This window comes from Triturus cristatus, chromosome 2_2 (genome assembly GCF_964204655.1).
Source record: "Triturus cristatus chromosome 2_2, aTriCri1.1, whole genome shotgun sequence".
Taxonomy (NCBI): domain Eukaryota; kingdom Metazoa; phylum Chordata; class Amphibia; order Caudata; family Salamandridae; genus Triturus; species Triturus cristatus.
In genome coordinates, this window is record NC_140582.1 from 989,190,688 (window position 1) to 989,209,286 (window position 18,599).

General features: G+C 45.4%; 1 protein-coding gene across 3 annotated transcripts in view; it reads left to right on the forward strand.

The window, feature by feature from the left end:
• CLNK (cytokine dependent hematopoietic cell linker) overlaps positions 1-18,599 on the forward strand; it is a 1,059,843-nt gene that overhangs the window by 450,407 nt on the left and 590,837 nt on the right. The window contains exons 1-3 of one of the 3 annotated variants that reach the window (XM_085642413.1): positions 12,137-12,183; positions 12,274-12,348; positions 12,442-12,516. The exons of 1 other annotated variant lie outside the window; for it this stretch is intronic. In XM_085642413.1, the coding sequence (XP_085498539.1) occupies positions 12,495-12,516 (22 nt within the window). In that variant the 5' untranslated portion in view covers positions 12,137-12,183; positions 12,274-12,348; positions 12,442-12,494. Of the gene's footprint in view, positions 1-12,136; positions 12,184-12,273; positions 12,349-12,441; positions 12,517-18,599 lie in introns of those variants that run through there. One more of the 3 variants, XM_085642414.1, reaches the window with a different exon arrangement.

Consider the following 18,599-nt stretch of genomic DNA (forward strand, 5'->3'; position numbering starts at 1 on the left):
ACTCAGAGAGGATAGCTCATATTCCTAAAAATGTATGCAAGGAGTACAAAAAGGGTGATATCCAAAGGTGGTTTCAGGGTTATGAGGCAGCTATACACTTGAATGGGGCTCATGAAAAGAATTGGAGACCAGGATTGTGGCCTCTTTTCCCAGAAGAAACTAGGGACACTTTAGGGGCTTTGGGTAAGGGGAGTGACCTCACCTTTGCTGACATGAAGGAGGTCCTTCTCACCAGGTATGGTCTCACTCCTGACAGGTACAGGGATCATTTTAGGTTCCCGTAGGAAAACTGATGCACACACTTGGTTGGAATGTGTAGATTTTGTTTGTAGGTCACTGGATGGTTGGGTGAAGGGCAGTAATGTGACAGATTTTCAGGAGCTCTACAATTTGATTGTGTGGAAGCACTTGTCTAGTCTATGTTTTGCAGAGCTGCACCAGCACTTTACTGATAGTAAGTAGGGGTGGGCGGAATTTGCGAAATTCACTTTCGCAAACTATTGCGAAAATGTTAAAAATCTCCGCAAACACGCGGAAATATCGCGAAGACGCAGAAGTTTTGTTCCCGCTCGTTCGTGGTATTTTCTGCGTGATCGCCAACTTACCCATGCGGTTGCTCACGGGCGCGGTCATCTTGTTTTCACTTGTCCCGCCTGCTCGCGTTCAAGGGTGGTAAGGGGAGGACAGTGGCAGTGTCTCCCGACCCCGCTTGGTGTGAGGTAATGCTTGGACAGAACGGAGCTCACAGCGCAAATCAAAATCTTATTTAAATGTTGTGGTTTTGACCTTTTTTAACTCATTTACGGCGTAATTTTAAAATATTACCTGTTCTTTTTAAAAACGTATGTTGTGCTGTCTGTTTGCATTGACTGCCTAAAACGTGGCATTAAGCACAGGTCTGTAGTATCACATTCCAGCACTGTTAGGGGCTACAGGGAGTTGGTGTCAGTCTCTGCTCAATACTACAGTCTACCCGCCCTGGTCCGACTCGGTATCCAATACCGTTGAGCGGAGGGCGGGGTTGACAAGAGCGAGACACGCCCAGCAGCCCCGGGACAGGCGAGCGGTTAGCGCTCTAGTAGCAATCTTCACGGGGCTATTTAGGCGGCGAGGAGGCCTGGCTTTCCGCGGTAAGGGGAGGACAGTGGCAGTGTCTCCCGACCCCGCTTGGTGTGAGGTAATGCTTGGACAGAACGGAGCTCACAGCGCAAATCAAAATCTTATTTAAATGTTGTGGTTTTGACCTTTTTTAACTCATTTACGGCGTAATTTTAAAATATTACCTGTTCTTTTTAAAAACGTATGTTGTGCTGTCTGTTTGCATTGACTGCCTAAAACGTGGCATTAAGCACAGGTCTGTAGTATCACATTCCAGCACTGTTAGGGGCTACAGGGAGTTGGTGTCAGTCTCTGCTCAATACTACAGTCTACCCGCCCTGGTCCGACTCGGTATCCAATACCGTTGAGCGGAGGGCGGGGTTGACAAGAGCGAGACACGCCCAGCAGCCCCGGGACAGGCGAGCGGTTAGCGCTCTAGTAGCAATCTTCACGGGGCTATTTAGGCGGCGAGGAGGCCTGGCTTTCCGCGGTAAGGGGAGGACAGTGGCAGTGTCTCCCGACCCCGCTTGGTGTGAGGTAATGCTTGGACAGAACGGAGCTCACAGCGCAAATCAAAATCTTATTTAAATGTTGTGGTTTTGACCTTTTTTTAACTCATTTACGGCGTAATTTTAAAATATTACCTGTTCTTTTTAAAAACGTATGTTGTGCTGTCTGTTTGCATTGACTGCCTAAAACGTGGCATTAAGCACAGGTCTGTAGTATCACATTCCAGCACTGTTAGGGGCTACAGGGAGTTGGTGTCAGTCTCTGCTCAATACTACAGTCTACCCGCCCTGGTCCGACTCGGTATCCAATACCGTTGAGCGGAGGGCGGGGTTGACAAGAGCGAGACACGCCCAGCAGCCCCGGGACAGGCGAGCGGTTAGCGCTCTAGTAGCAATCTTCACGGGGCTATTTAGGCGGCGAGGAGGCCTGGCTTTCCGCGGTAAGGGGAGGACAGTGGCAGTGTCTCCCGACCCCGCTTGGTGTGAGGTAATGCTTGGACAGAACGGAGCTCACAGCGCAAATCAAAATCTTATTTAAATGTTGTGGTTTTGACCTTTTTTAACTCATTTACGGCGTAATTTTAAAATATTACCTGTTCTTTTTAAAAACGTATGTTGTGCTGTCTGTTTGCATTGACTGCCTAAAACGTGGCATTAAGCACAGGTCTGTAGTATCACATTCCAGCACTGTTAGGGGCTACAGGGAGTTGGTGTCAGTCTCTGCTCAATACTACAGTCTACCCGCCCTGGTCCGACTCGGTATCCAATACCGTTGAGCGGAGGGCGGGGTTGACAAGAGCGAGACACGCCCAGCAGCCCCGGGACAGGCGAGCGGTTAGCGCTCTAGTAGCAATCTTCACGGGGCTATTTAGGCGGCGAGGAGGCCTGGCTTTCCGCGGTAAGGGGAGGACAGTGGCAGTGTCTCCCGACCCCGCTTGGTGTGAGGTAATGCTTGGACAGAACGGAGCTCACAGCGCAAATCAAAATCTTATTTAAATGTTGTGGTTTTGACCTTTTTTAACTCATTTACGGCGTAATTTTAAAATATTACCTGTTCTTTTTAAAAACGTATGTTGTGCTGTCTGTTTGCATTGACTGCCTAAAACGTGGCATTAAGCACAGGTCTGTAGTATCACATTCCAGCACTGTTAGGGGCTACAGGGAGTTGGTGTCAGTCTCTGCTCAATACTACAGTCTACCCGCCCTGGTCCGACTCGGTATCCAATACCGTTGAGCGGAGGGCGGGGTTGACAAGAGCAAGACACGCCCAGCAGCCCCGGGACAGGCGAGCGGTTAGCGCTCTAGTAGCAATCTTCACGGGGCTATTTAGCCACCCGTCGGCCCTAGCGCGCAGCGGTTGCGTGCAGGGGGCGCCATTGACGGCGCCGAAGACAAGCCTAAGACCTGCCCGTCTGCGCCCGTCCGCGACAGGACGGGGCCAGGGGTCATGGGGACTGCTACACCAAATACGCAAAGATCGCCTTTTGGGCGGATCACCTACAATTCACAGGTATTGCGGGAGCTCAACCCAGGAATATCAGAGAGTTGCGAGGGTGGTTTCGTTCCCGAGGTAGAGGGGCCATTCTTGTGTCGACAATGCAATTTCCAATGCACTGTTCGAATGCGAGTCATGAATAAGTGGCAGTATTGTAAACCATCGGAACCTGCTACTAAGAATACTGCTGCCGGAAGCAATCGGACATCTGTTGAGCTAAAAAACTTCCTGTGCAACATTAGATCGTTGCCCAAACATACTGCCGAGGTGTGGGATTTAATTTCCTCCCAGCAACCCGACATATGTTATTTTACTGAAACGTGGTTAAAACCACATTCTACTCCTGCCATAACTTTAGGAATTCCAAACAATTATAAAATTACCAGACTTGATCGTCCTACGAAAATAGGTGGTGGAATTGCCATAGTGTACAAACAAGAAATTGATATTCGGGTCTTAGAAGAACTAAGTACCCCTGAACTCGAACTACTAATTTTTCAAATAAAACTGTCTTCTAAAGAAAATATAAAGGGTGCCTTAGTATATCGTCCCCCGGGACCCTGTAACAATTTCTCGAGCACACTGATGGAGCTACTTGCCCCTTATGTTGACAACAACAGTGATTTTATATTGGTCGGGGATTTCAATGTCCATAGTGACAAGTTAGACTGTAATGAAGCTCAATCAGTGTTACTTGACATGGCCACCTTAGGACTGCTGAAACGTAATTGTGGCCCTACACACCAGGCAGGTCACACCTTGGACCTGATTTTTTCTAATTTTTCATTGATTTCCTGTTCACCTGCTAAACAGGTTAGTTGGACTGACCATTTCCTGGCTGAATTTTGTACTCAGCATTTGAGGGATATTTCCTCCCGCCCAGCCCCATTACCCAGGACATATAGACAATGGCATAAAGTTAATGATGGCACTTTGAAGAAAAACTTTATTTTTTCCTCCTATCCCACACAAACATGTATTGATTCTGCCCTTAAAAAATTTAATAGAGCCATTACACAAACTATAGATAAAATTGCTCCTCTGAAGCGATTTAACTCCAGACCGACCAAGAATCAGGAAATCTGGTTTTCGGATAACCTTAGGATACTAAAACTCAATGCTAGAAAACTAGAAAAAAAGTGGAGACTTTCTCACCTGGCGGAAGATAAAACAAAATACTGGGACTCACTACGCATATATCATAAAGCTATTCGCACTGCTCGCAAAAACCACATCACAGCCCAAATCACAGCTGCAGGAAACTCTTCTAGGGTTTTATATCAAATCCTACAAACCTTTACCAAACCTGCAGCATGTGAATCTGTTGAGTTAGGTTCCAAACAGCTATGCGAGGAAATTTCATGCTTTTTTGCGAAAAAAATTGATCTTATTTATGATAAAATAATATGCGCCAACAAAAGTGTCTCCATGGATAGAGTGTTATCTGAAATGGATGATGAACCTAAGCAAAAAAAGCATATGTTAACATGCTTTCCATCTATTTCTCTACAAGAAACACTTTTACTCACTTCTCAGATTAAAAGTGGCAGTCCTGATGATAACATTCCGGCCAGGATCATACCTGGCCTGAGCGAACAACTTTGTCCTATATTTGAAGGATTGGTCAATCTTTCACTTAGCTCAGGTACTGTACCAAGAGACTGGAAACGAGCTTTGGTCAGACCCATTAGGAAAAACACTTCTATTCCATGGACTGACCTAACCAATCTTAGGCCTATATCCCTATTACCATTCTTAGGGAAACTGGCTGAGAAACATGTCAATCACCACTTGTCCAATTACATCGAACTTGTGGGGGCCTTGGACTATTCTCAGTCAGGGTTTAGGCCCAAACACAGTACGGAGTCTACTCTTCTGTCTGTCACAGATGACCTACAGATGTATCAGGACAGGGGCTTTTCAGTAATCCTTGTGCTCTTAGATCTTTCAGCAGCGTTCGATACCGTTTCACATACCATTCTTATTGAACGGTTATCGAACGCTGGCATCAAGGATAGGGCCATCGAATGGCTGGAAAGCTTTCTCCTTAATCGTTCCCAGAGGGTTATTATGGACTCCTACCGCTCAGCGGAGATTGAGATTTCTAAGGGGGTGCCCCAGGGCTCCTGTTTGAGCCCAACCCTTTTTAATATATATGTAGCACCATTGGCTAGATTGATGAGAAGATATGGTTTCATTCCAGTGTCGTACGCTGATGACACCCAGCTTCTCTTTCCTTTCAAAACCCTCTCCGCTGAGATGAAGAATTCCTTTTCTGCTGGCATGAAGGCAGTGGCTCGCTGGATGTCTTCCAACTTTCTCCAGTGTAATGTCAGTAAAACGGAAGTAATGTTGTTTGGTGAGGCAAAAATGTTGTGGACCCCTGACTGGTGGCCGCCTGATCTGGGAATTGTTCCTGAACCTAAACAGGTTGTGAAGAACCTTGGGATTCGTCTGGATCAGGACTTGCTTTTCAAACAACATGTCAACTACACTTCAGGAATCTGCTTTTACACTATTAGTTTGTTACGGAAAATCTTTCCCCTCTTGCCAGATTCCTGTAAGAGAACCTTGGTCCAGACCTTGGTTTTAAGTAGGATTGACTACTGCAATGGCCTGCTTCTTTCTGCCAACGAAAGTGTTTTGAATAAACTGCAGGTCATTCAGAACACGGCAGCTCGCCTGGTCCTTAATGTCCCCCCCAGAACTGCTTCCAAACCCCTCCTGGATCAGCTACACTGGCTGTCGATCCGTCAGAGGATAAAATTTAAGATATGTTGCCTTATCCACAAATGCATAAATGGTCAAGGGCCCGTCTATTTACAAAATAAATTTGTTCCCTACATTCTGCTCCGATCACTAAGATCTAGTAATAACCTCCTCTTGGTGATCCCTCGTGCAAAAAAAGCCCGACATGGGAATAAAGCTTTATCTATTACTGGCCCCACATTGTGGAATAAACTTCCTTTATCATTAAGACAATGCAAGGAACATCTTACCTACAGGAAACTCCTTAAAACTGTGCTGTTTAAGAATGAGATCTAGCCTCCCCATCATCTTGTCCTTGGTTTACCGATTACCGAAAAGCGCAGAGATACTCCATTGGAGTCGATTCTAGCGCTATATAAACCAATAAATAAATAAATAAATAAATAAATATTACGTGCCCGCGTCCTCACGCTCTCGCTCGCGGTGGAGAATGACATGTTCGAGATCTCAAGCATCTCATACTCTTGCGGTGCATGATCGCGAGAAGAAAGACGTGATCACGCGATGAATGACGTGATCGCGCGACAAATGACATTAATGCGGCGCGAACTGTCGCGAGACAGCGCAAATGGCTACCAACAATCCAACATCTCGTGGAGAACGCGACCGGATCGGGAAAACTTGTCGGCGAACGCGGGGATTCAGGTAAGGCGATCGCACGCACGCGAGAATGTATTTTTTTACAGCACGAGCAAGAAAATAAATTCCGGTAAGATGCGGATTGCATAAATTTTGACATTTTCGCGCTCTCTGCAAAACGCGAAAAAAATGTCAAATTATCGCAATTTCCCCGAGTGGAACGGAATTTTAGCCCAGGCATAATAGTAAGCTAACTGACCCCAGGAAGCTTGCCATGGAGGCGGATCACAGGGTGGTTACCTAGGTCCACTAGAAGGTGTATGGAGGAGACTTCGCCGCAGGTGGGCAGAGTCCCCAGCAGAAGAATGGGGGGGACAAGGGTAAAGCACAGGAGTTCTTTAAAGGGCCCCAAACTTGTCGCCAGGGTAAAGAGGATCAAAAGTGCCCCATGAAGGCACAGCCACCCACCGGTAGGCAGTCCAATGTGTTGGCTAGTGTAGTGGTTGGGGAGGAGGAGTACCCAGAAGAGGATGGGGTTCTCGCAGAAATGACCTTTGTCTCACTAGGGGATAGTGACATTGTCCCAGGAAACCAGGTCCCTGTAAACACTAAGAAGTACAGCGCCTGGGTAACCATTAATGGGAGATGGGTAGAGGCTCTCAGAGATACTGGAGCCAGTGTGACCTCAGTCTGAATACTGGAGCCAGTGTGACCTCAGTCCGGTGTCATCTGGTCTCTGAGGAGCAAGTAGTCCCCAGGGAATTTCACCAAGTAGTTGCTGTGGACAACTCAGAGTGCCAGTGTAAGGAGGCTCAGGTTCCCTTTAAATGGGGGGATATCAGGTCCCTTGAGGGTGTTGTGAGCCCTACCATGCCTGTAGATTGTCTGCCAGGTAAGAACCTGGAGCAGTCCTTGTGGAAGGATGTGGAGCTTAGGTTGCACTTGGAGATGCTTGGGTTTCCAGGGTGGGCATGCATGACCACACAGTCCATGGCAGCCAGTAAGGGTGATCAAAAGGACCTGGAGCCTGAAACAGTGGCCCAGGTGCCTGCTAAGAGAAAGGGCAAGGGGTGTGGAAAACCCACCCCTAAAGTTCCCACGGTCTGGGAGGAGGCTGGCCTTGAGGATAGCGCCCCGGTACCCATAGGGGAGCAAGTAGCTGAATTGGGACAAATATCTGAGCTGACCCATTGGCAGCAAAAAGGTGGTCCAACCAGGGAAGAATTCTGGTGGGAGCAGAGGGAATGCCCTTCTCTAAGGGGTTTGCGGCAGCAGGCAGCACATCAGGCAGCTGATCAGATTGGGTCACACTGGATCTACTGGGAGAATGGTCTCCTCTACTGCGAGCCTAAATTTGATGAGCCTGGGTCAACCTGTGTGTTGGTGGAACCCCAGCACTTCAGGACCTTCCTACTGGGTCTGGCTCATGACGTGCCTTTGGCAGGACATTTGGGGCAGGGCTAGTCCTTTGACAGGGTTGTCACCCAATTCTTTTGGCCCCAAATGCGAAGGCAGTCAGTAAGAATCGGAGGAAGTGTAAGGCTCCTCTCCAACCTTTTCTGGTTGTTGGCATCCCTTTTGAAAGGGATGGGATGGACATTGTGGGTCCACTGGACCCCAAGGGAGCCATGGGCAACAGGTATCTCCTGGTCTTGCTGGACCATGCCACCCGGTACTCAGAGGCTATCCCTCTCAGGACAACGAAGCCGCCAGTGGTGGGCCTGGTGTTAATAGGGATCTATTCCCGCATGGGGTTCCCTAGACAGGTGGTATCTGACTGGGGTACCAATTTCATATCGAAGTATATGACATACCTTTGGGAGGAGTGTGGTATAACTTACAAGTTCACCACTCCTTATCACCCCCAAGGTAATGGGTTGGTTGAAAGGTTCAATCCAACCCTAAAAGGCATGATCAAGGGTCTAACAGAACCCATGAGGCATAAGTGGGATGTCCTCTTTCCATGCCTTCTCTTTGCATACAGGGAGGTACCACATAAATCTTTAGGGTTCGATCCCTTTGAGCTTCTGTATGTGCACCCTGTGAGAGGACCTCTCAGTTTGGTCAAGGAAGGCTGGGAAACCGCTGCCAGGAAAACTCCCCAGGATGTATTTAGCTACATGCTGGCCTTCAGAACCTAAACTTCACACTTCAGGAAATTCGCTCAGGTGAACCTAGAAGCAAGCCAGGAGGAGATGAAGTGCTGGTATGACCAGAAAGCCACTCTGGTAGAGTTACAGTGTGTTCAATAAAGGAGTTTGAGAGGGAAAATGTATACCAGGCCACCCTCCACTCAATCTGTAATACAACAAAACAAACCTGGTAACAACAAGGCACACCTTTAGATCAATTAATTACATAGGATTTCTGGTAGGGTAATGTAACAAGACTATTACTCCTTTATTAGTAGTTCTTCTCATGAACTATCATAAAATCCTTAGTGCCGTACAACTAAATATGTATTAATTTCCAAACGGTGAAAATATCCAGCCATGTATACAATCACTCAACCAACATCTGTGGTGCAAAATAAACAAAATGTGAGGAAAAAATGAGAAAGTATCTCACGTGCGCAACACCAAGGGAGCTGCTGGCAGGTTCTCACCAGTTTGCTCACGATTTTATCATCATCGATATCATTCTCATAGGAAGAATACAGTACTAGCTTTCTTATTCTCTATATAATAAGAAAGTTAGTACTGCAGGTGCTAATTGTGAGAACTAGTGTCTCATAATTCATCTGTGTCATGATAGATATGAGTAAATGATTTTACTACAGCATTCGAATGAAGAGTGATGCATCAATTTTGATGGTTTCAAGCAGATCTTTGCCGCAGAAACAACCTCCTAGGGCCTAGAACCGGAACTGGCACCACAAAGCAGGTCAGATCTCCCAGCAGTGGATTCAGGGATGTTGCAGGTGAAGTCTTTGCTGGCCCGGAGACTTCTTAATAGGAGGCAAACACACACAAGAACTTGGAGAAACTTCACAAGCAGGATAAAAAGCAAAGTCCAGTCCTTTTTCTCTCCAAAGCAGAAGCAGGAACTGCAGGCCAACCCATCAAAGCAACACACAGCAAAGGTGCAGTACTTCTCACAGTTTTTCAGCTCTTCTCCTTGAAAGAGTTTCCTCTTGAACCAGACATGTTCTAAAACTCTGTGGTTTTAATTCCCCTACTTATTCTCCATTTGGCCTTTGAAGTAGGCATTCTTCAAAGGATTGTCTTTGTAGCGCACAAGTTCTTGTCCTGCCTGGTCTTGACTCCAGACACATTCCAGATGGGTGGAGAGAGCATTGTGAGAGCACAGCCTTATTCAGGTGCCAGTGACAGCTCCTCCCACCACTCCAGCTCAGGAAGGCCCATCAGCCAGGTGATGGGCTATTAGGATATGCAGGGCACACCTCAACTCCCTTCGTGTGACAGTCTAGAGTGAATACACGGGACGAAGAATCAGTATTAGAACTGGGCCTCAAATTTGTACCGAATAGGTCAACTGATTTTACTAAACTTAAAATGGAAGCCATTGAGTTTTGTCGAAAGATACGACTTAAGGTATTCTTTGCTGGGGAAGATTATAAAGCAAAGGCAGAAGTGCCAGGACTTACTAATAAATCCAGGTTCACCCCGCCTACGCACAATATCCCTAAAGAGATTGTGGCGTATGAGCAGGTAGTGATGTCCTCTTTGAATCAGTTGGAAAAAAGTAAAGGGTATGTACGAAGGAACATTTCTCTGAATCAGCAAAAGGCCATTAGTGATTTGAAAAAAGATAACTCAGTGGTTATTAAACAAGCAGACAAAGGGGGCGCTCTAGACATTTGGCCACGTGAAATGTATTTGGAAGAGGGAAGGAGGCAGGTAGACGATCAGGAGTTGTACCGTTCAGTGAAGGAAGATCCCACTAGAGGTATACAAGAACTGATTACTGAGATACTCAAAAATGGCTTTGAGCAAGGATTCCTGGGACCCAAGGAATTCGAATTTGTATCTAAAAAGTATCCAAGGATTCCAGAGATCTACTTCTTGTCAAAGATCCATAAAAGACTGTGTGACCCCCCGGGACGTCCAACCATCTCTGGCTGTGACTCCCTGTTATAGCCCTTATCTAAGTATGTGGATATTTTCTTAAAACCGTTTCTAAATGAAGTCCAGTCATATTTAAGAGATACTATATCTCGAAAATTGAAGGCTTAAGATTTAATGATCAGGAACAGTGGATGGTGACACTTGATGTCACCTCCCTGTATACTCAGATACCACAGGATGAAGCCCTTGAGGTCATTGAATTGTATCTAGAAAAAAACAACCAGCCCATAGGGTACCAACGGAACTGGCAGAGGTAGCCCTCAAAAATAATTATTTTAAATTTGAGGATGTTTTCTACATTCAGACTAAGGGGACCGCCATGGGATGTCCCTTTGCCCAGGAATAGCGGTTCTTTTCATGGCGCAATATGAGGACAAATTTATTTTCCACAATAACCCTTTTTTGAGTAATATCACCCAATGGCTTTGTTATATTGACGATGTCTTGTGCCTGAGGTCAGGCTCTGCTGAAGCGTTTGAAATTTTTTATGGATGGTTAAATTCTAGACATTCAGACATAAAATTCAGTCTAATGAAAAGTAAAACTAAGTTGACATTCTTAGACGTTGAGGTTTTCCCTGTAGAAAATGAGCTCTCAGTTTCACTACATCGGAAAGACACTGATAAAAATACGATTTTGCACCACAGTAGTTCACATCCGAAAGGCATAAAAGACAATCTTCCTTACGGCCAGCCATTGCGAATCAGTAGGAACAGTTCTGTAAAAAGTGATTTTGAGCATTATGCTGTTGATTTCTGTGAACAAATGAAAAAGAGAGGGTACCCCAAAAAAATGCTCAAACACGCAATGCCTGGTACAACCCACGTGAGGTATTTTTACAGAAGAAAGACAAACCACAGCTTGAACGACTAATGTGTGTTTCCACGTTTGGACCAGACACAAATAAATTTAGAAAATCATGTTACGCAATTGGCATTTACTTCAAAATTTACAATGTTCATTTCCCCGGCCATTCTTTGCGATGAAGAAAAATAGAAGCATTGGCCAAGAAATTGTCAGAGCAGACATTTTCCAAACGCAGCAGAAAAACAATCAGCGAGCACAGTGGATTATGAAACCATTGGAGGGTCATCACAAATGTGGAAATTGTTCCGTGTGCGATTCAACTATTGAGGGCACCGAGTTCATCCACCAGGATGTTAAATGGAAACATTCCATGTTCACATATTGTAAATCAGAAAATGTAGTGTATGCTGTTATTTGTCCCTGTGGTAAGATCTATATAGGGAAAACCAATCAACAAATCAATCAGAGAATTACACAGCACAGGTCCAGAATTAAACAGAAAGTGCTTACTGCCCCCATGGTGGATCACTTTATGATGGCTGCACACACAGAAAGAGATTTTAAGTGGACAGTATTGGTGTCCCTTAATACATCTAAAAGACTATTGGACATTGACTCAGTGCTTCTAACAAAAGAAGCATATCTGATATTGGAATTTAATAGTGTAAATACAGGGCTGAATGAAATGACGGAGTTGTCAAGAGTTTTGAGCTAATTGATTAGTGGAACTACATGTCCCAGAAATCCTAGTTACAACTATAATACAGGAAGCTCAAACAGGATGTGACCCTGCTACTTGTGAACGAGACTGCGTAGAGGGATCCTTTGCCGAGCAAAAGTAAGTGTAGATGGGGAGAGGAACCGGCTGCCACGTAATAGTTAAACGTTGAAAGTGTCACTAACTCCGTGCCTTTCGCTCTTTGTTTAGAAATAGCCAAGTGCTGCACTATTAAAACGAGTGAAGAATCAGGCCGTAGAGAGAAAACACGAGAGTATCGGTAAGGTACGCATTTGTTTGTAAGACTAAAGTGTTGAAATTCACATGAGCCATAAAACGATTGTCGGTTTAACGACCGGTGCGTTCTTCTGTTTATAGAACGGACGCAAACAATGCGGTTATAACACTGTCGTGAAGAGCGGCGGAAACAAATGGTTTCCCATACCGTGGCAGGTATGTAGAATGGTGAGGGCAATATGCATGAGTCATAGTGATAAAATCAAGCAATGGAGAGAGTGGTTGTTGAAATGCTTCCCTTCCATTTTCTAAATTGAATCACGCACTTGGCAGTTGGTTTTTAAGATATCAAGTGCTTTTGAGAATCGCATCACCCATAAAAGTTGAGCGTCAGTCCAGTCGGTTCCCCTATTGTCCAAACAGTGGCAAGTCGGACGAAAAAACGTTCGTTTAGCAGGTAGGGTACATTTGGCCAATTAGGAGACTGAAGAGAAGTGAGTAAGGTTGAGGCAGGAGGAAGAGTGACATATTTGTTTTGTTTTGTAGACCATACCAATGTGTGCATAACTGAGAAGCCCTGATGAGAGCCCCTGGAGGTCCCCTGGGACTTGAAACGTGTCAGCATGTGGAATATTAGGCATTAAGACCATTACAGAAGGGTTGTTAGATAATGAGGAACGTTGGATGCAATTTGTGTTCCCAGTTTCAAGAACTGATTTGTACTTACCAGCTATAATGAATTAATTTGTATTGATCAGTCACAAATAAGTCATTGGTTTATGAACTATATTGATGTTTTTGTTATTTGTTTTTGACAAATGTATGTAATGTATATCGTGGTAAATGTTGTAAAAATATGTGAATAGTTGTAAATAGCGGAATTGTTTTGATATGTGTTGGACCAGAAGGATTAGAAGTCTTTTGCACCTACATTCTTCTTAATGTACATAACTTTGAAAAGATAAAAAGCCACTAAAAAGAAAAAAAGTTAAATAAAAGACTCAATCACATGAAATAATTTAGTGTGATTATTGCAATAAGGAAATTGCATTAATTGATCAGAATACCGGGTTTCCCTTTGTTGTACTTATTGAATACGGCCCGTCCTGGTATCTGTCCTTTAGGGCCTTCTTTTGCAACTTTATAAAAGTGGCATTTCCAAACACACAATTTAAAAACCACCTTTACTAAAAGGTGTGCTTATAAATTCTGAGCTCAGAGAGCCCAAACTCTAAATCTCTAGCTGTTCCCAATTGAAAGTTACACTTGTAAAATGTTACAAGGCAGCTGATGGGTGAGCTAGAATCCCAATTTACACAGGTAGCACTTGCCCTTTAGTCTGATCAGCAGTGGTAAAGTGCCCAGAGTACATAAAACCACAAAAATTAAGTCTAGCATAACTTCAAAAATACAGGAGGTCGAGACAAAAAGACAGGGATAACAACATCAAGGGTGCCAGGCCTAACACGTATCCTCTCCAGCTGAAAGTAGGGAGAACTACCCAACCTCATGGGAGTTCTCATCAATAAGGCGGAAGGATATGGACAAATCCTCAGCATCAGCATGTTCTGTACCAGGGTGGTGTTCCACCGTAAAATCCATCCCCTGTAGGGAAATGGAGCACCTTAACAGTTTTGGGTTCTCACCCCTCATCTGTATTAACCATCTGAAGGGCCTGTGGTCTGTCTGAACCTGAAAGTGAGCCCCAAACAAGTAGGGTCTTAGCTTTTTCATGCCCAGACAACAGCAAATGCTTCTCTCTCAATTTCACTCCACCTCTGTTCCCTGGAAAGTAACCTCCTACAAATTAAGGATACAGGTTGGTCCAGGCCCTCTACGTTAAGATGTGCTAGAACTGCCCCCACACCATGCTCTGAAGCATCTGTCTGCACAGCAAATTCCTTGGAGAAGTCGGGTGCCTTCAACATGGGAACCATGCTCATTGCAGCCTTCAGTGCATCAAAAGCAGTCTGTCAATTCTCAGTCCAGATCACTTTCCTTGGCTGCTTCCTAGAAATCAGGTCAGTCAAGGGAGCGACAATGATGCCATACCAGTGCTTAATTTGTGCCGGTGCTTTCCGGTGCTTAGCACCAGCACTTTTTTTATCAGGACCGAGTCTAGAAGTCAGGGCCAAGTTACAGCTCACATCAGCGGCTGCACAACGTGTGTGCAGTGTCAGCCAATATAAACAACTGTTGAAACTGTCTTTCTAGTGAAGAGCTAAACTGATAATAAATCCATGCCTTCCATCTGTTTTGCCGGTGGGCGGACCACTGTTTGAGCTGGATTTGGTCCTGTGCAGCTGCAGGAGCATGTGTAACCTTACTGACACAGACACAGATCCTTATCATAGTGTTAAAACTGCTCCTCTTGTAAGATGAATTGTGCCTGCTTTAGTGCACTCGCGTGATTTGAAAAGGCGCAGCAATTCCAGATATTGAGTGGAAAGTCAGGGCAGGGTATTGCTTTCATTATATACATGTTATCATGGGCAAGCAGGGGCAGCAGATTGAGGATTCACACACTTCCCGTACTTTATGGGAGGGTCGGCGCCCGGACAATACTCTCTCTGCAGAGGCACCTATCTTCCTAAGGAAAGGCATCAATTACCCGGGCTGTTTTTGTGGCATTGAAGGCTTACTTAATTATACCAAGAAGCTCTTTGAACTAGCGCAGCCAAACCTGCTTTCTGCTACAGCTCCCGGGGTCACGTCAGGTCCCACATGGACACACTGTTTCAGAGGAGCCATGTCCGGTTGGCGCGCATTCTGTGGCAGGATGTTGAATTTCCTGCCTGCCAGTCGGGCTCCAAAGCACCTAGGAAATCAATCCCAGGCCTGCTGCAAGGCCTAGAGTTAAAGGAGGAAGCCGGTGTTTAAGGTTTGACCACCTGCTCACATCCTCCTGACCTGGACCTGTGCTGTTGCTGTGCATGCCCTGCCCAGGCAGAGCCCAATTTATGCCCTGGACTCACCACACCAGCGTGAGTCTCTTAGTGGGAGCAGGTTGCACAGGCTGAGGCTGCACTGCAGCATAGCTTGCTGTCTGACTGTGAACAAGAGACAGGCTAGTGATCCATGCGGAGCCACGCCTGCAGCTCTTCTCCGTAGATCATTCTGACAGCTGTAAAGAGATTCAGGTAAGTCAGATATTCATTTATTAATCTGCTGACATTTAAAAAGTTTGTGTTATTAGAATGGAGAGGGGACTCCAACACGGAATAGCCATGTGCCTTGGAAATGGGTACACTAACTTGTCTGTCTGTGCTGTAAATGAAGGGCCATCTAAGGTCTCAACTAGCAGTTTTGCTGATTTATTAGTGAAAAGTGTTTAATATTCGTGCTTGACAGTCGCACTATGAAGCAGCAGCCTTGATTTTCCCAGCGCAGTGAGACTTGCTAAGTTAGAGGTAAGTCAGGTAATTAATGTTCCTCCTCGAGTGAGGTCAGAGTTTTGTTTACTGGCAGTTTTCACTTTGACCATAAAGCAGCGCAGAGGGTTAATATGCCTACTGCAAAGAAAGTCTACCAGCATATTGTATTGTATTGAACTGCATTGTATGTGGAGAACTCAGTGGGGAGCTGCATTTGTCACAGATGTCTCTTTGTTACATATGGTTCAGCCGCTAACTGGAGCGGAGGTTGGGGTGGAGGGTGCTGATTATTTAAAAATTAAGTAATAGCTATTTAAAAATTAAACAATAGTAACTGCACATGCTGCAGAGTTCGACTTTCTTCTTGCTCAAATGAGTGTGATTTCTGATATTTGTATATTTCCATAGACTTCATTGTAGGATTTTGGTCGCAAAAAAGTGCTACACATTTAGTTGTTGAATGACTCATAAATCCACTGAATCTATGAAAATGTCACTCATAAGCAATCTGAAACATTAGCAGCTATACTCAAATGGGTGCAATTACGGATATCTATATGATTCCCTCGTCTTCACTGCTTGATTTTGCTCACGAGAAAGTGTCCCTCATATTTGTTGGAATGTCTCTCTTAATTACACTGAAATTATGAAAATGTCACACATAGTAATCTGAAACCTTGGCAGCTATGCATATCGTCAAGAGGCACGCACGCATGCCCGCACTACGCACTAGCCAGCAGTCCGGCACAATTAACTGAAGTGGCAGCATGCCGTGCAGCGTGCAGCAGCAAGCTTCTTGAAAAAAGCAGTAATCAATTAAGTAACTAACTCTGCTTTTACCTGAGCGTGCCACATAGGTCATTGAACTGTGGAATCTGCTTGTTCTTAAATGTTTTCTGACCGCAGTTTCTTCACGAGCACCTGAAATGTGGTATCTGTTTATTTTGCAATGTTCAGTGTCTGCCATGTCTGTACAAGTCAGTGAAAGGTTTGATTGGTTTGTCCTGGACGCTTCGGTGTGCGGCTGGCGCTCGGTGGTGCAAGTTCGTTTTGCACTGTGTGAGTGTCACAGGCCAATTGGTAGCAAAGACAAAGGATTTAAGTGGTCTAATGCTGGAGCGAGATATTGAATTTATGTGCAAATTAATGGTCTCCGGCAGTCAGGCCACGAGCCCGATAATGAGTGAAACAAACAGAGCGATGGGAAGTGTAGGATGAGGACGAGTCCTCGCACTTTCCTGGTGCAAGCTCCTCGTGATTAGGGGTGGGCGGAATTTGCGGAATTAACCTTCGCAAATTATCACGAGAATGTTTAAAATTATCGCAAACAAGCAGAAATATCGCGAAGATGCGGAAGTTTTTTTCCGGCACGTTCGCGAGATTTTCTGCATGGTTGCGGGTCGCCAACTTACCCATGTGGTTGCTTGCGGGCGCGGCCATCTTGTTTTGAGTTGTTCTCGCGGTGCATGATCGCGAGAAGAAAGACGTGATCGCGCGACGCATGACGTCACTGCGGGCGCGAACTGTCGCGAGACAGCGCAAATGGCTAAAAACAATACAACATCTCATGGAGAACGCGACCGGATCAAGAAAACTTGTCAGCGAACGCAGGGATTCAGGTAAGGCGATCGCGCGCGCGCGAGAATGTATCATTTTACAGCGCGAGCAAGAAACAAATTATCGCCAAGCTGCGGAAACCGGAATTTTTGACATTTTCGCGCTCTCCGCGGAACGCAAAAATGTCAAATTATCGCAATTTCCGCGAACGGAACGAAATTTTGGCCCAGGCCTACTCGTGATACCCTCAGGTGCCAGCTTGTCACGCTGCTTATCAATGCCAGACAAGGGATTATCCAGAAAATGAAAATACCTCCCTCTTTGACCATTCCTGTAAAGCTCCTGTGAGCAAAGAGGGACCTCACCGTCCCTTGAGGTTTTCAGGGGAGTTTGGGCTTAAGAAACCTTTTTTCGTAGCTAATGATAAAATAGGGTTTTAAAGAAAATCTCCAAACAAAAAATGGCTTCTGAATGCTTGCCCATGAAAAAATACAAAACATATTTCCAGTTTGCTGAGGCTCACTGTTGGGGTTTCCTTCCTTTTGTTACCCTTTCTCCATTTTTCCTTTCATTAATGTTTTTTTCCTTTTCTCACCTCTACACTTTTTGTTTCCTTTTTGAAAATTCCAGCCTTGGTGACCGCAAAACTCTTTCAAAATCAGCCCTATGTGGGTAAATGTAAAGTCTGGAGTGCTAATAAAAACGAATGCTGACAGTATAACACCCGATGTAACGCCAGGGAACATATCCAGTCCTCAATTCAAATTCCCTTGTTTCAAACACTAAGTGTTGAAGTTAAATTGTATTATATATTTAATGGCAATCGAACTTTGATACAGAGTAAACAACACATGTCTTGTGTCGGGCTGCAAATAATAATAATGGAGGGAGCCAGTAAGTGCATATTTTGTTACATTTGTCACTTCAAACCACCAACCTCCTTGATGCCTTTCAAAAACATAAATGTCACATACACAATGATTACCCCCAGGTCCCTCCGGTCCTCGTCCCATTCCTTACAAAGTGGAGATTACCAACTTCGCGACAGAAAAAAAGAACAGGAGCATGCTGGGATACCTAACCCACTCCCTCCCACTGGGAGTACATAAGCGGTACCAGCCCAGCATGCAGCCTGTTCTTTGTTTCTGTCTTCCGACAGAATGGGACGTGCTGTTACTTACCTATGTGTTTCTTCCTTGGATGTCTCGTGGGCTGCTGGGCTGTCCTCGATGTCCTGTTTCCGCGTCTCCTGGCCTGCCGGGCTTGCTGGGAGTCGCGTTGATTGGCGCCCGGCCCTTTGCGGCTGGGGCGCCGGACCTCCGGATTCTTCCGGGTTACAGCGCACACCTTCCTACGGCTTGGCCTGGC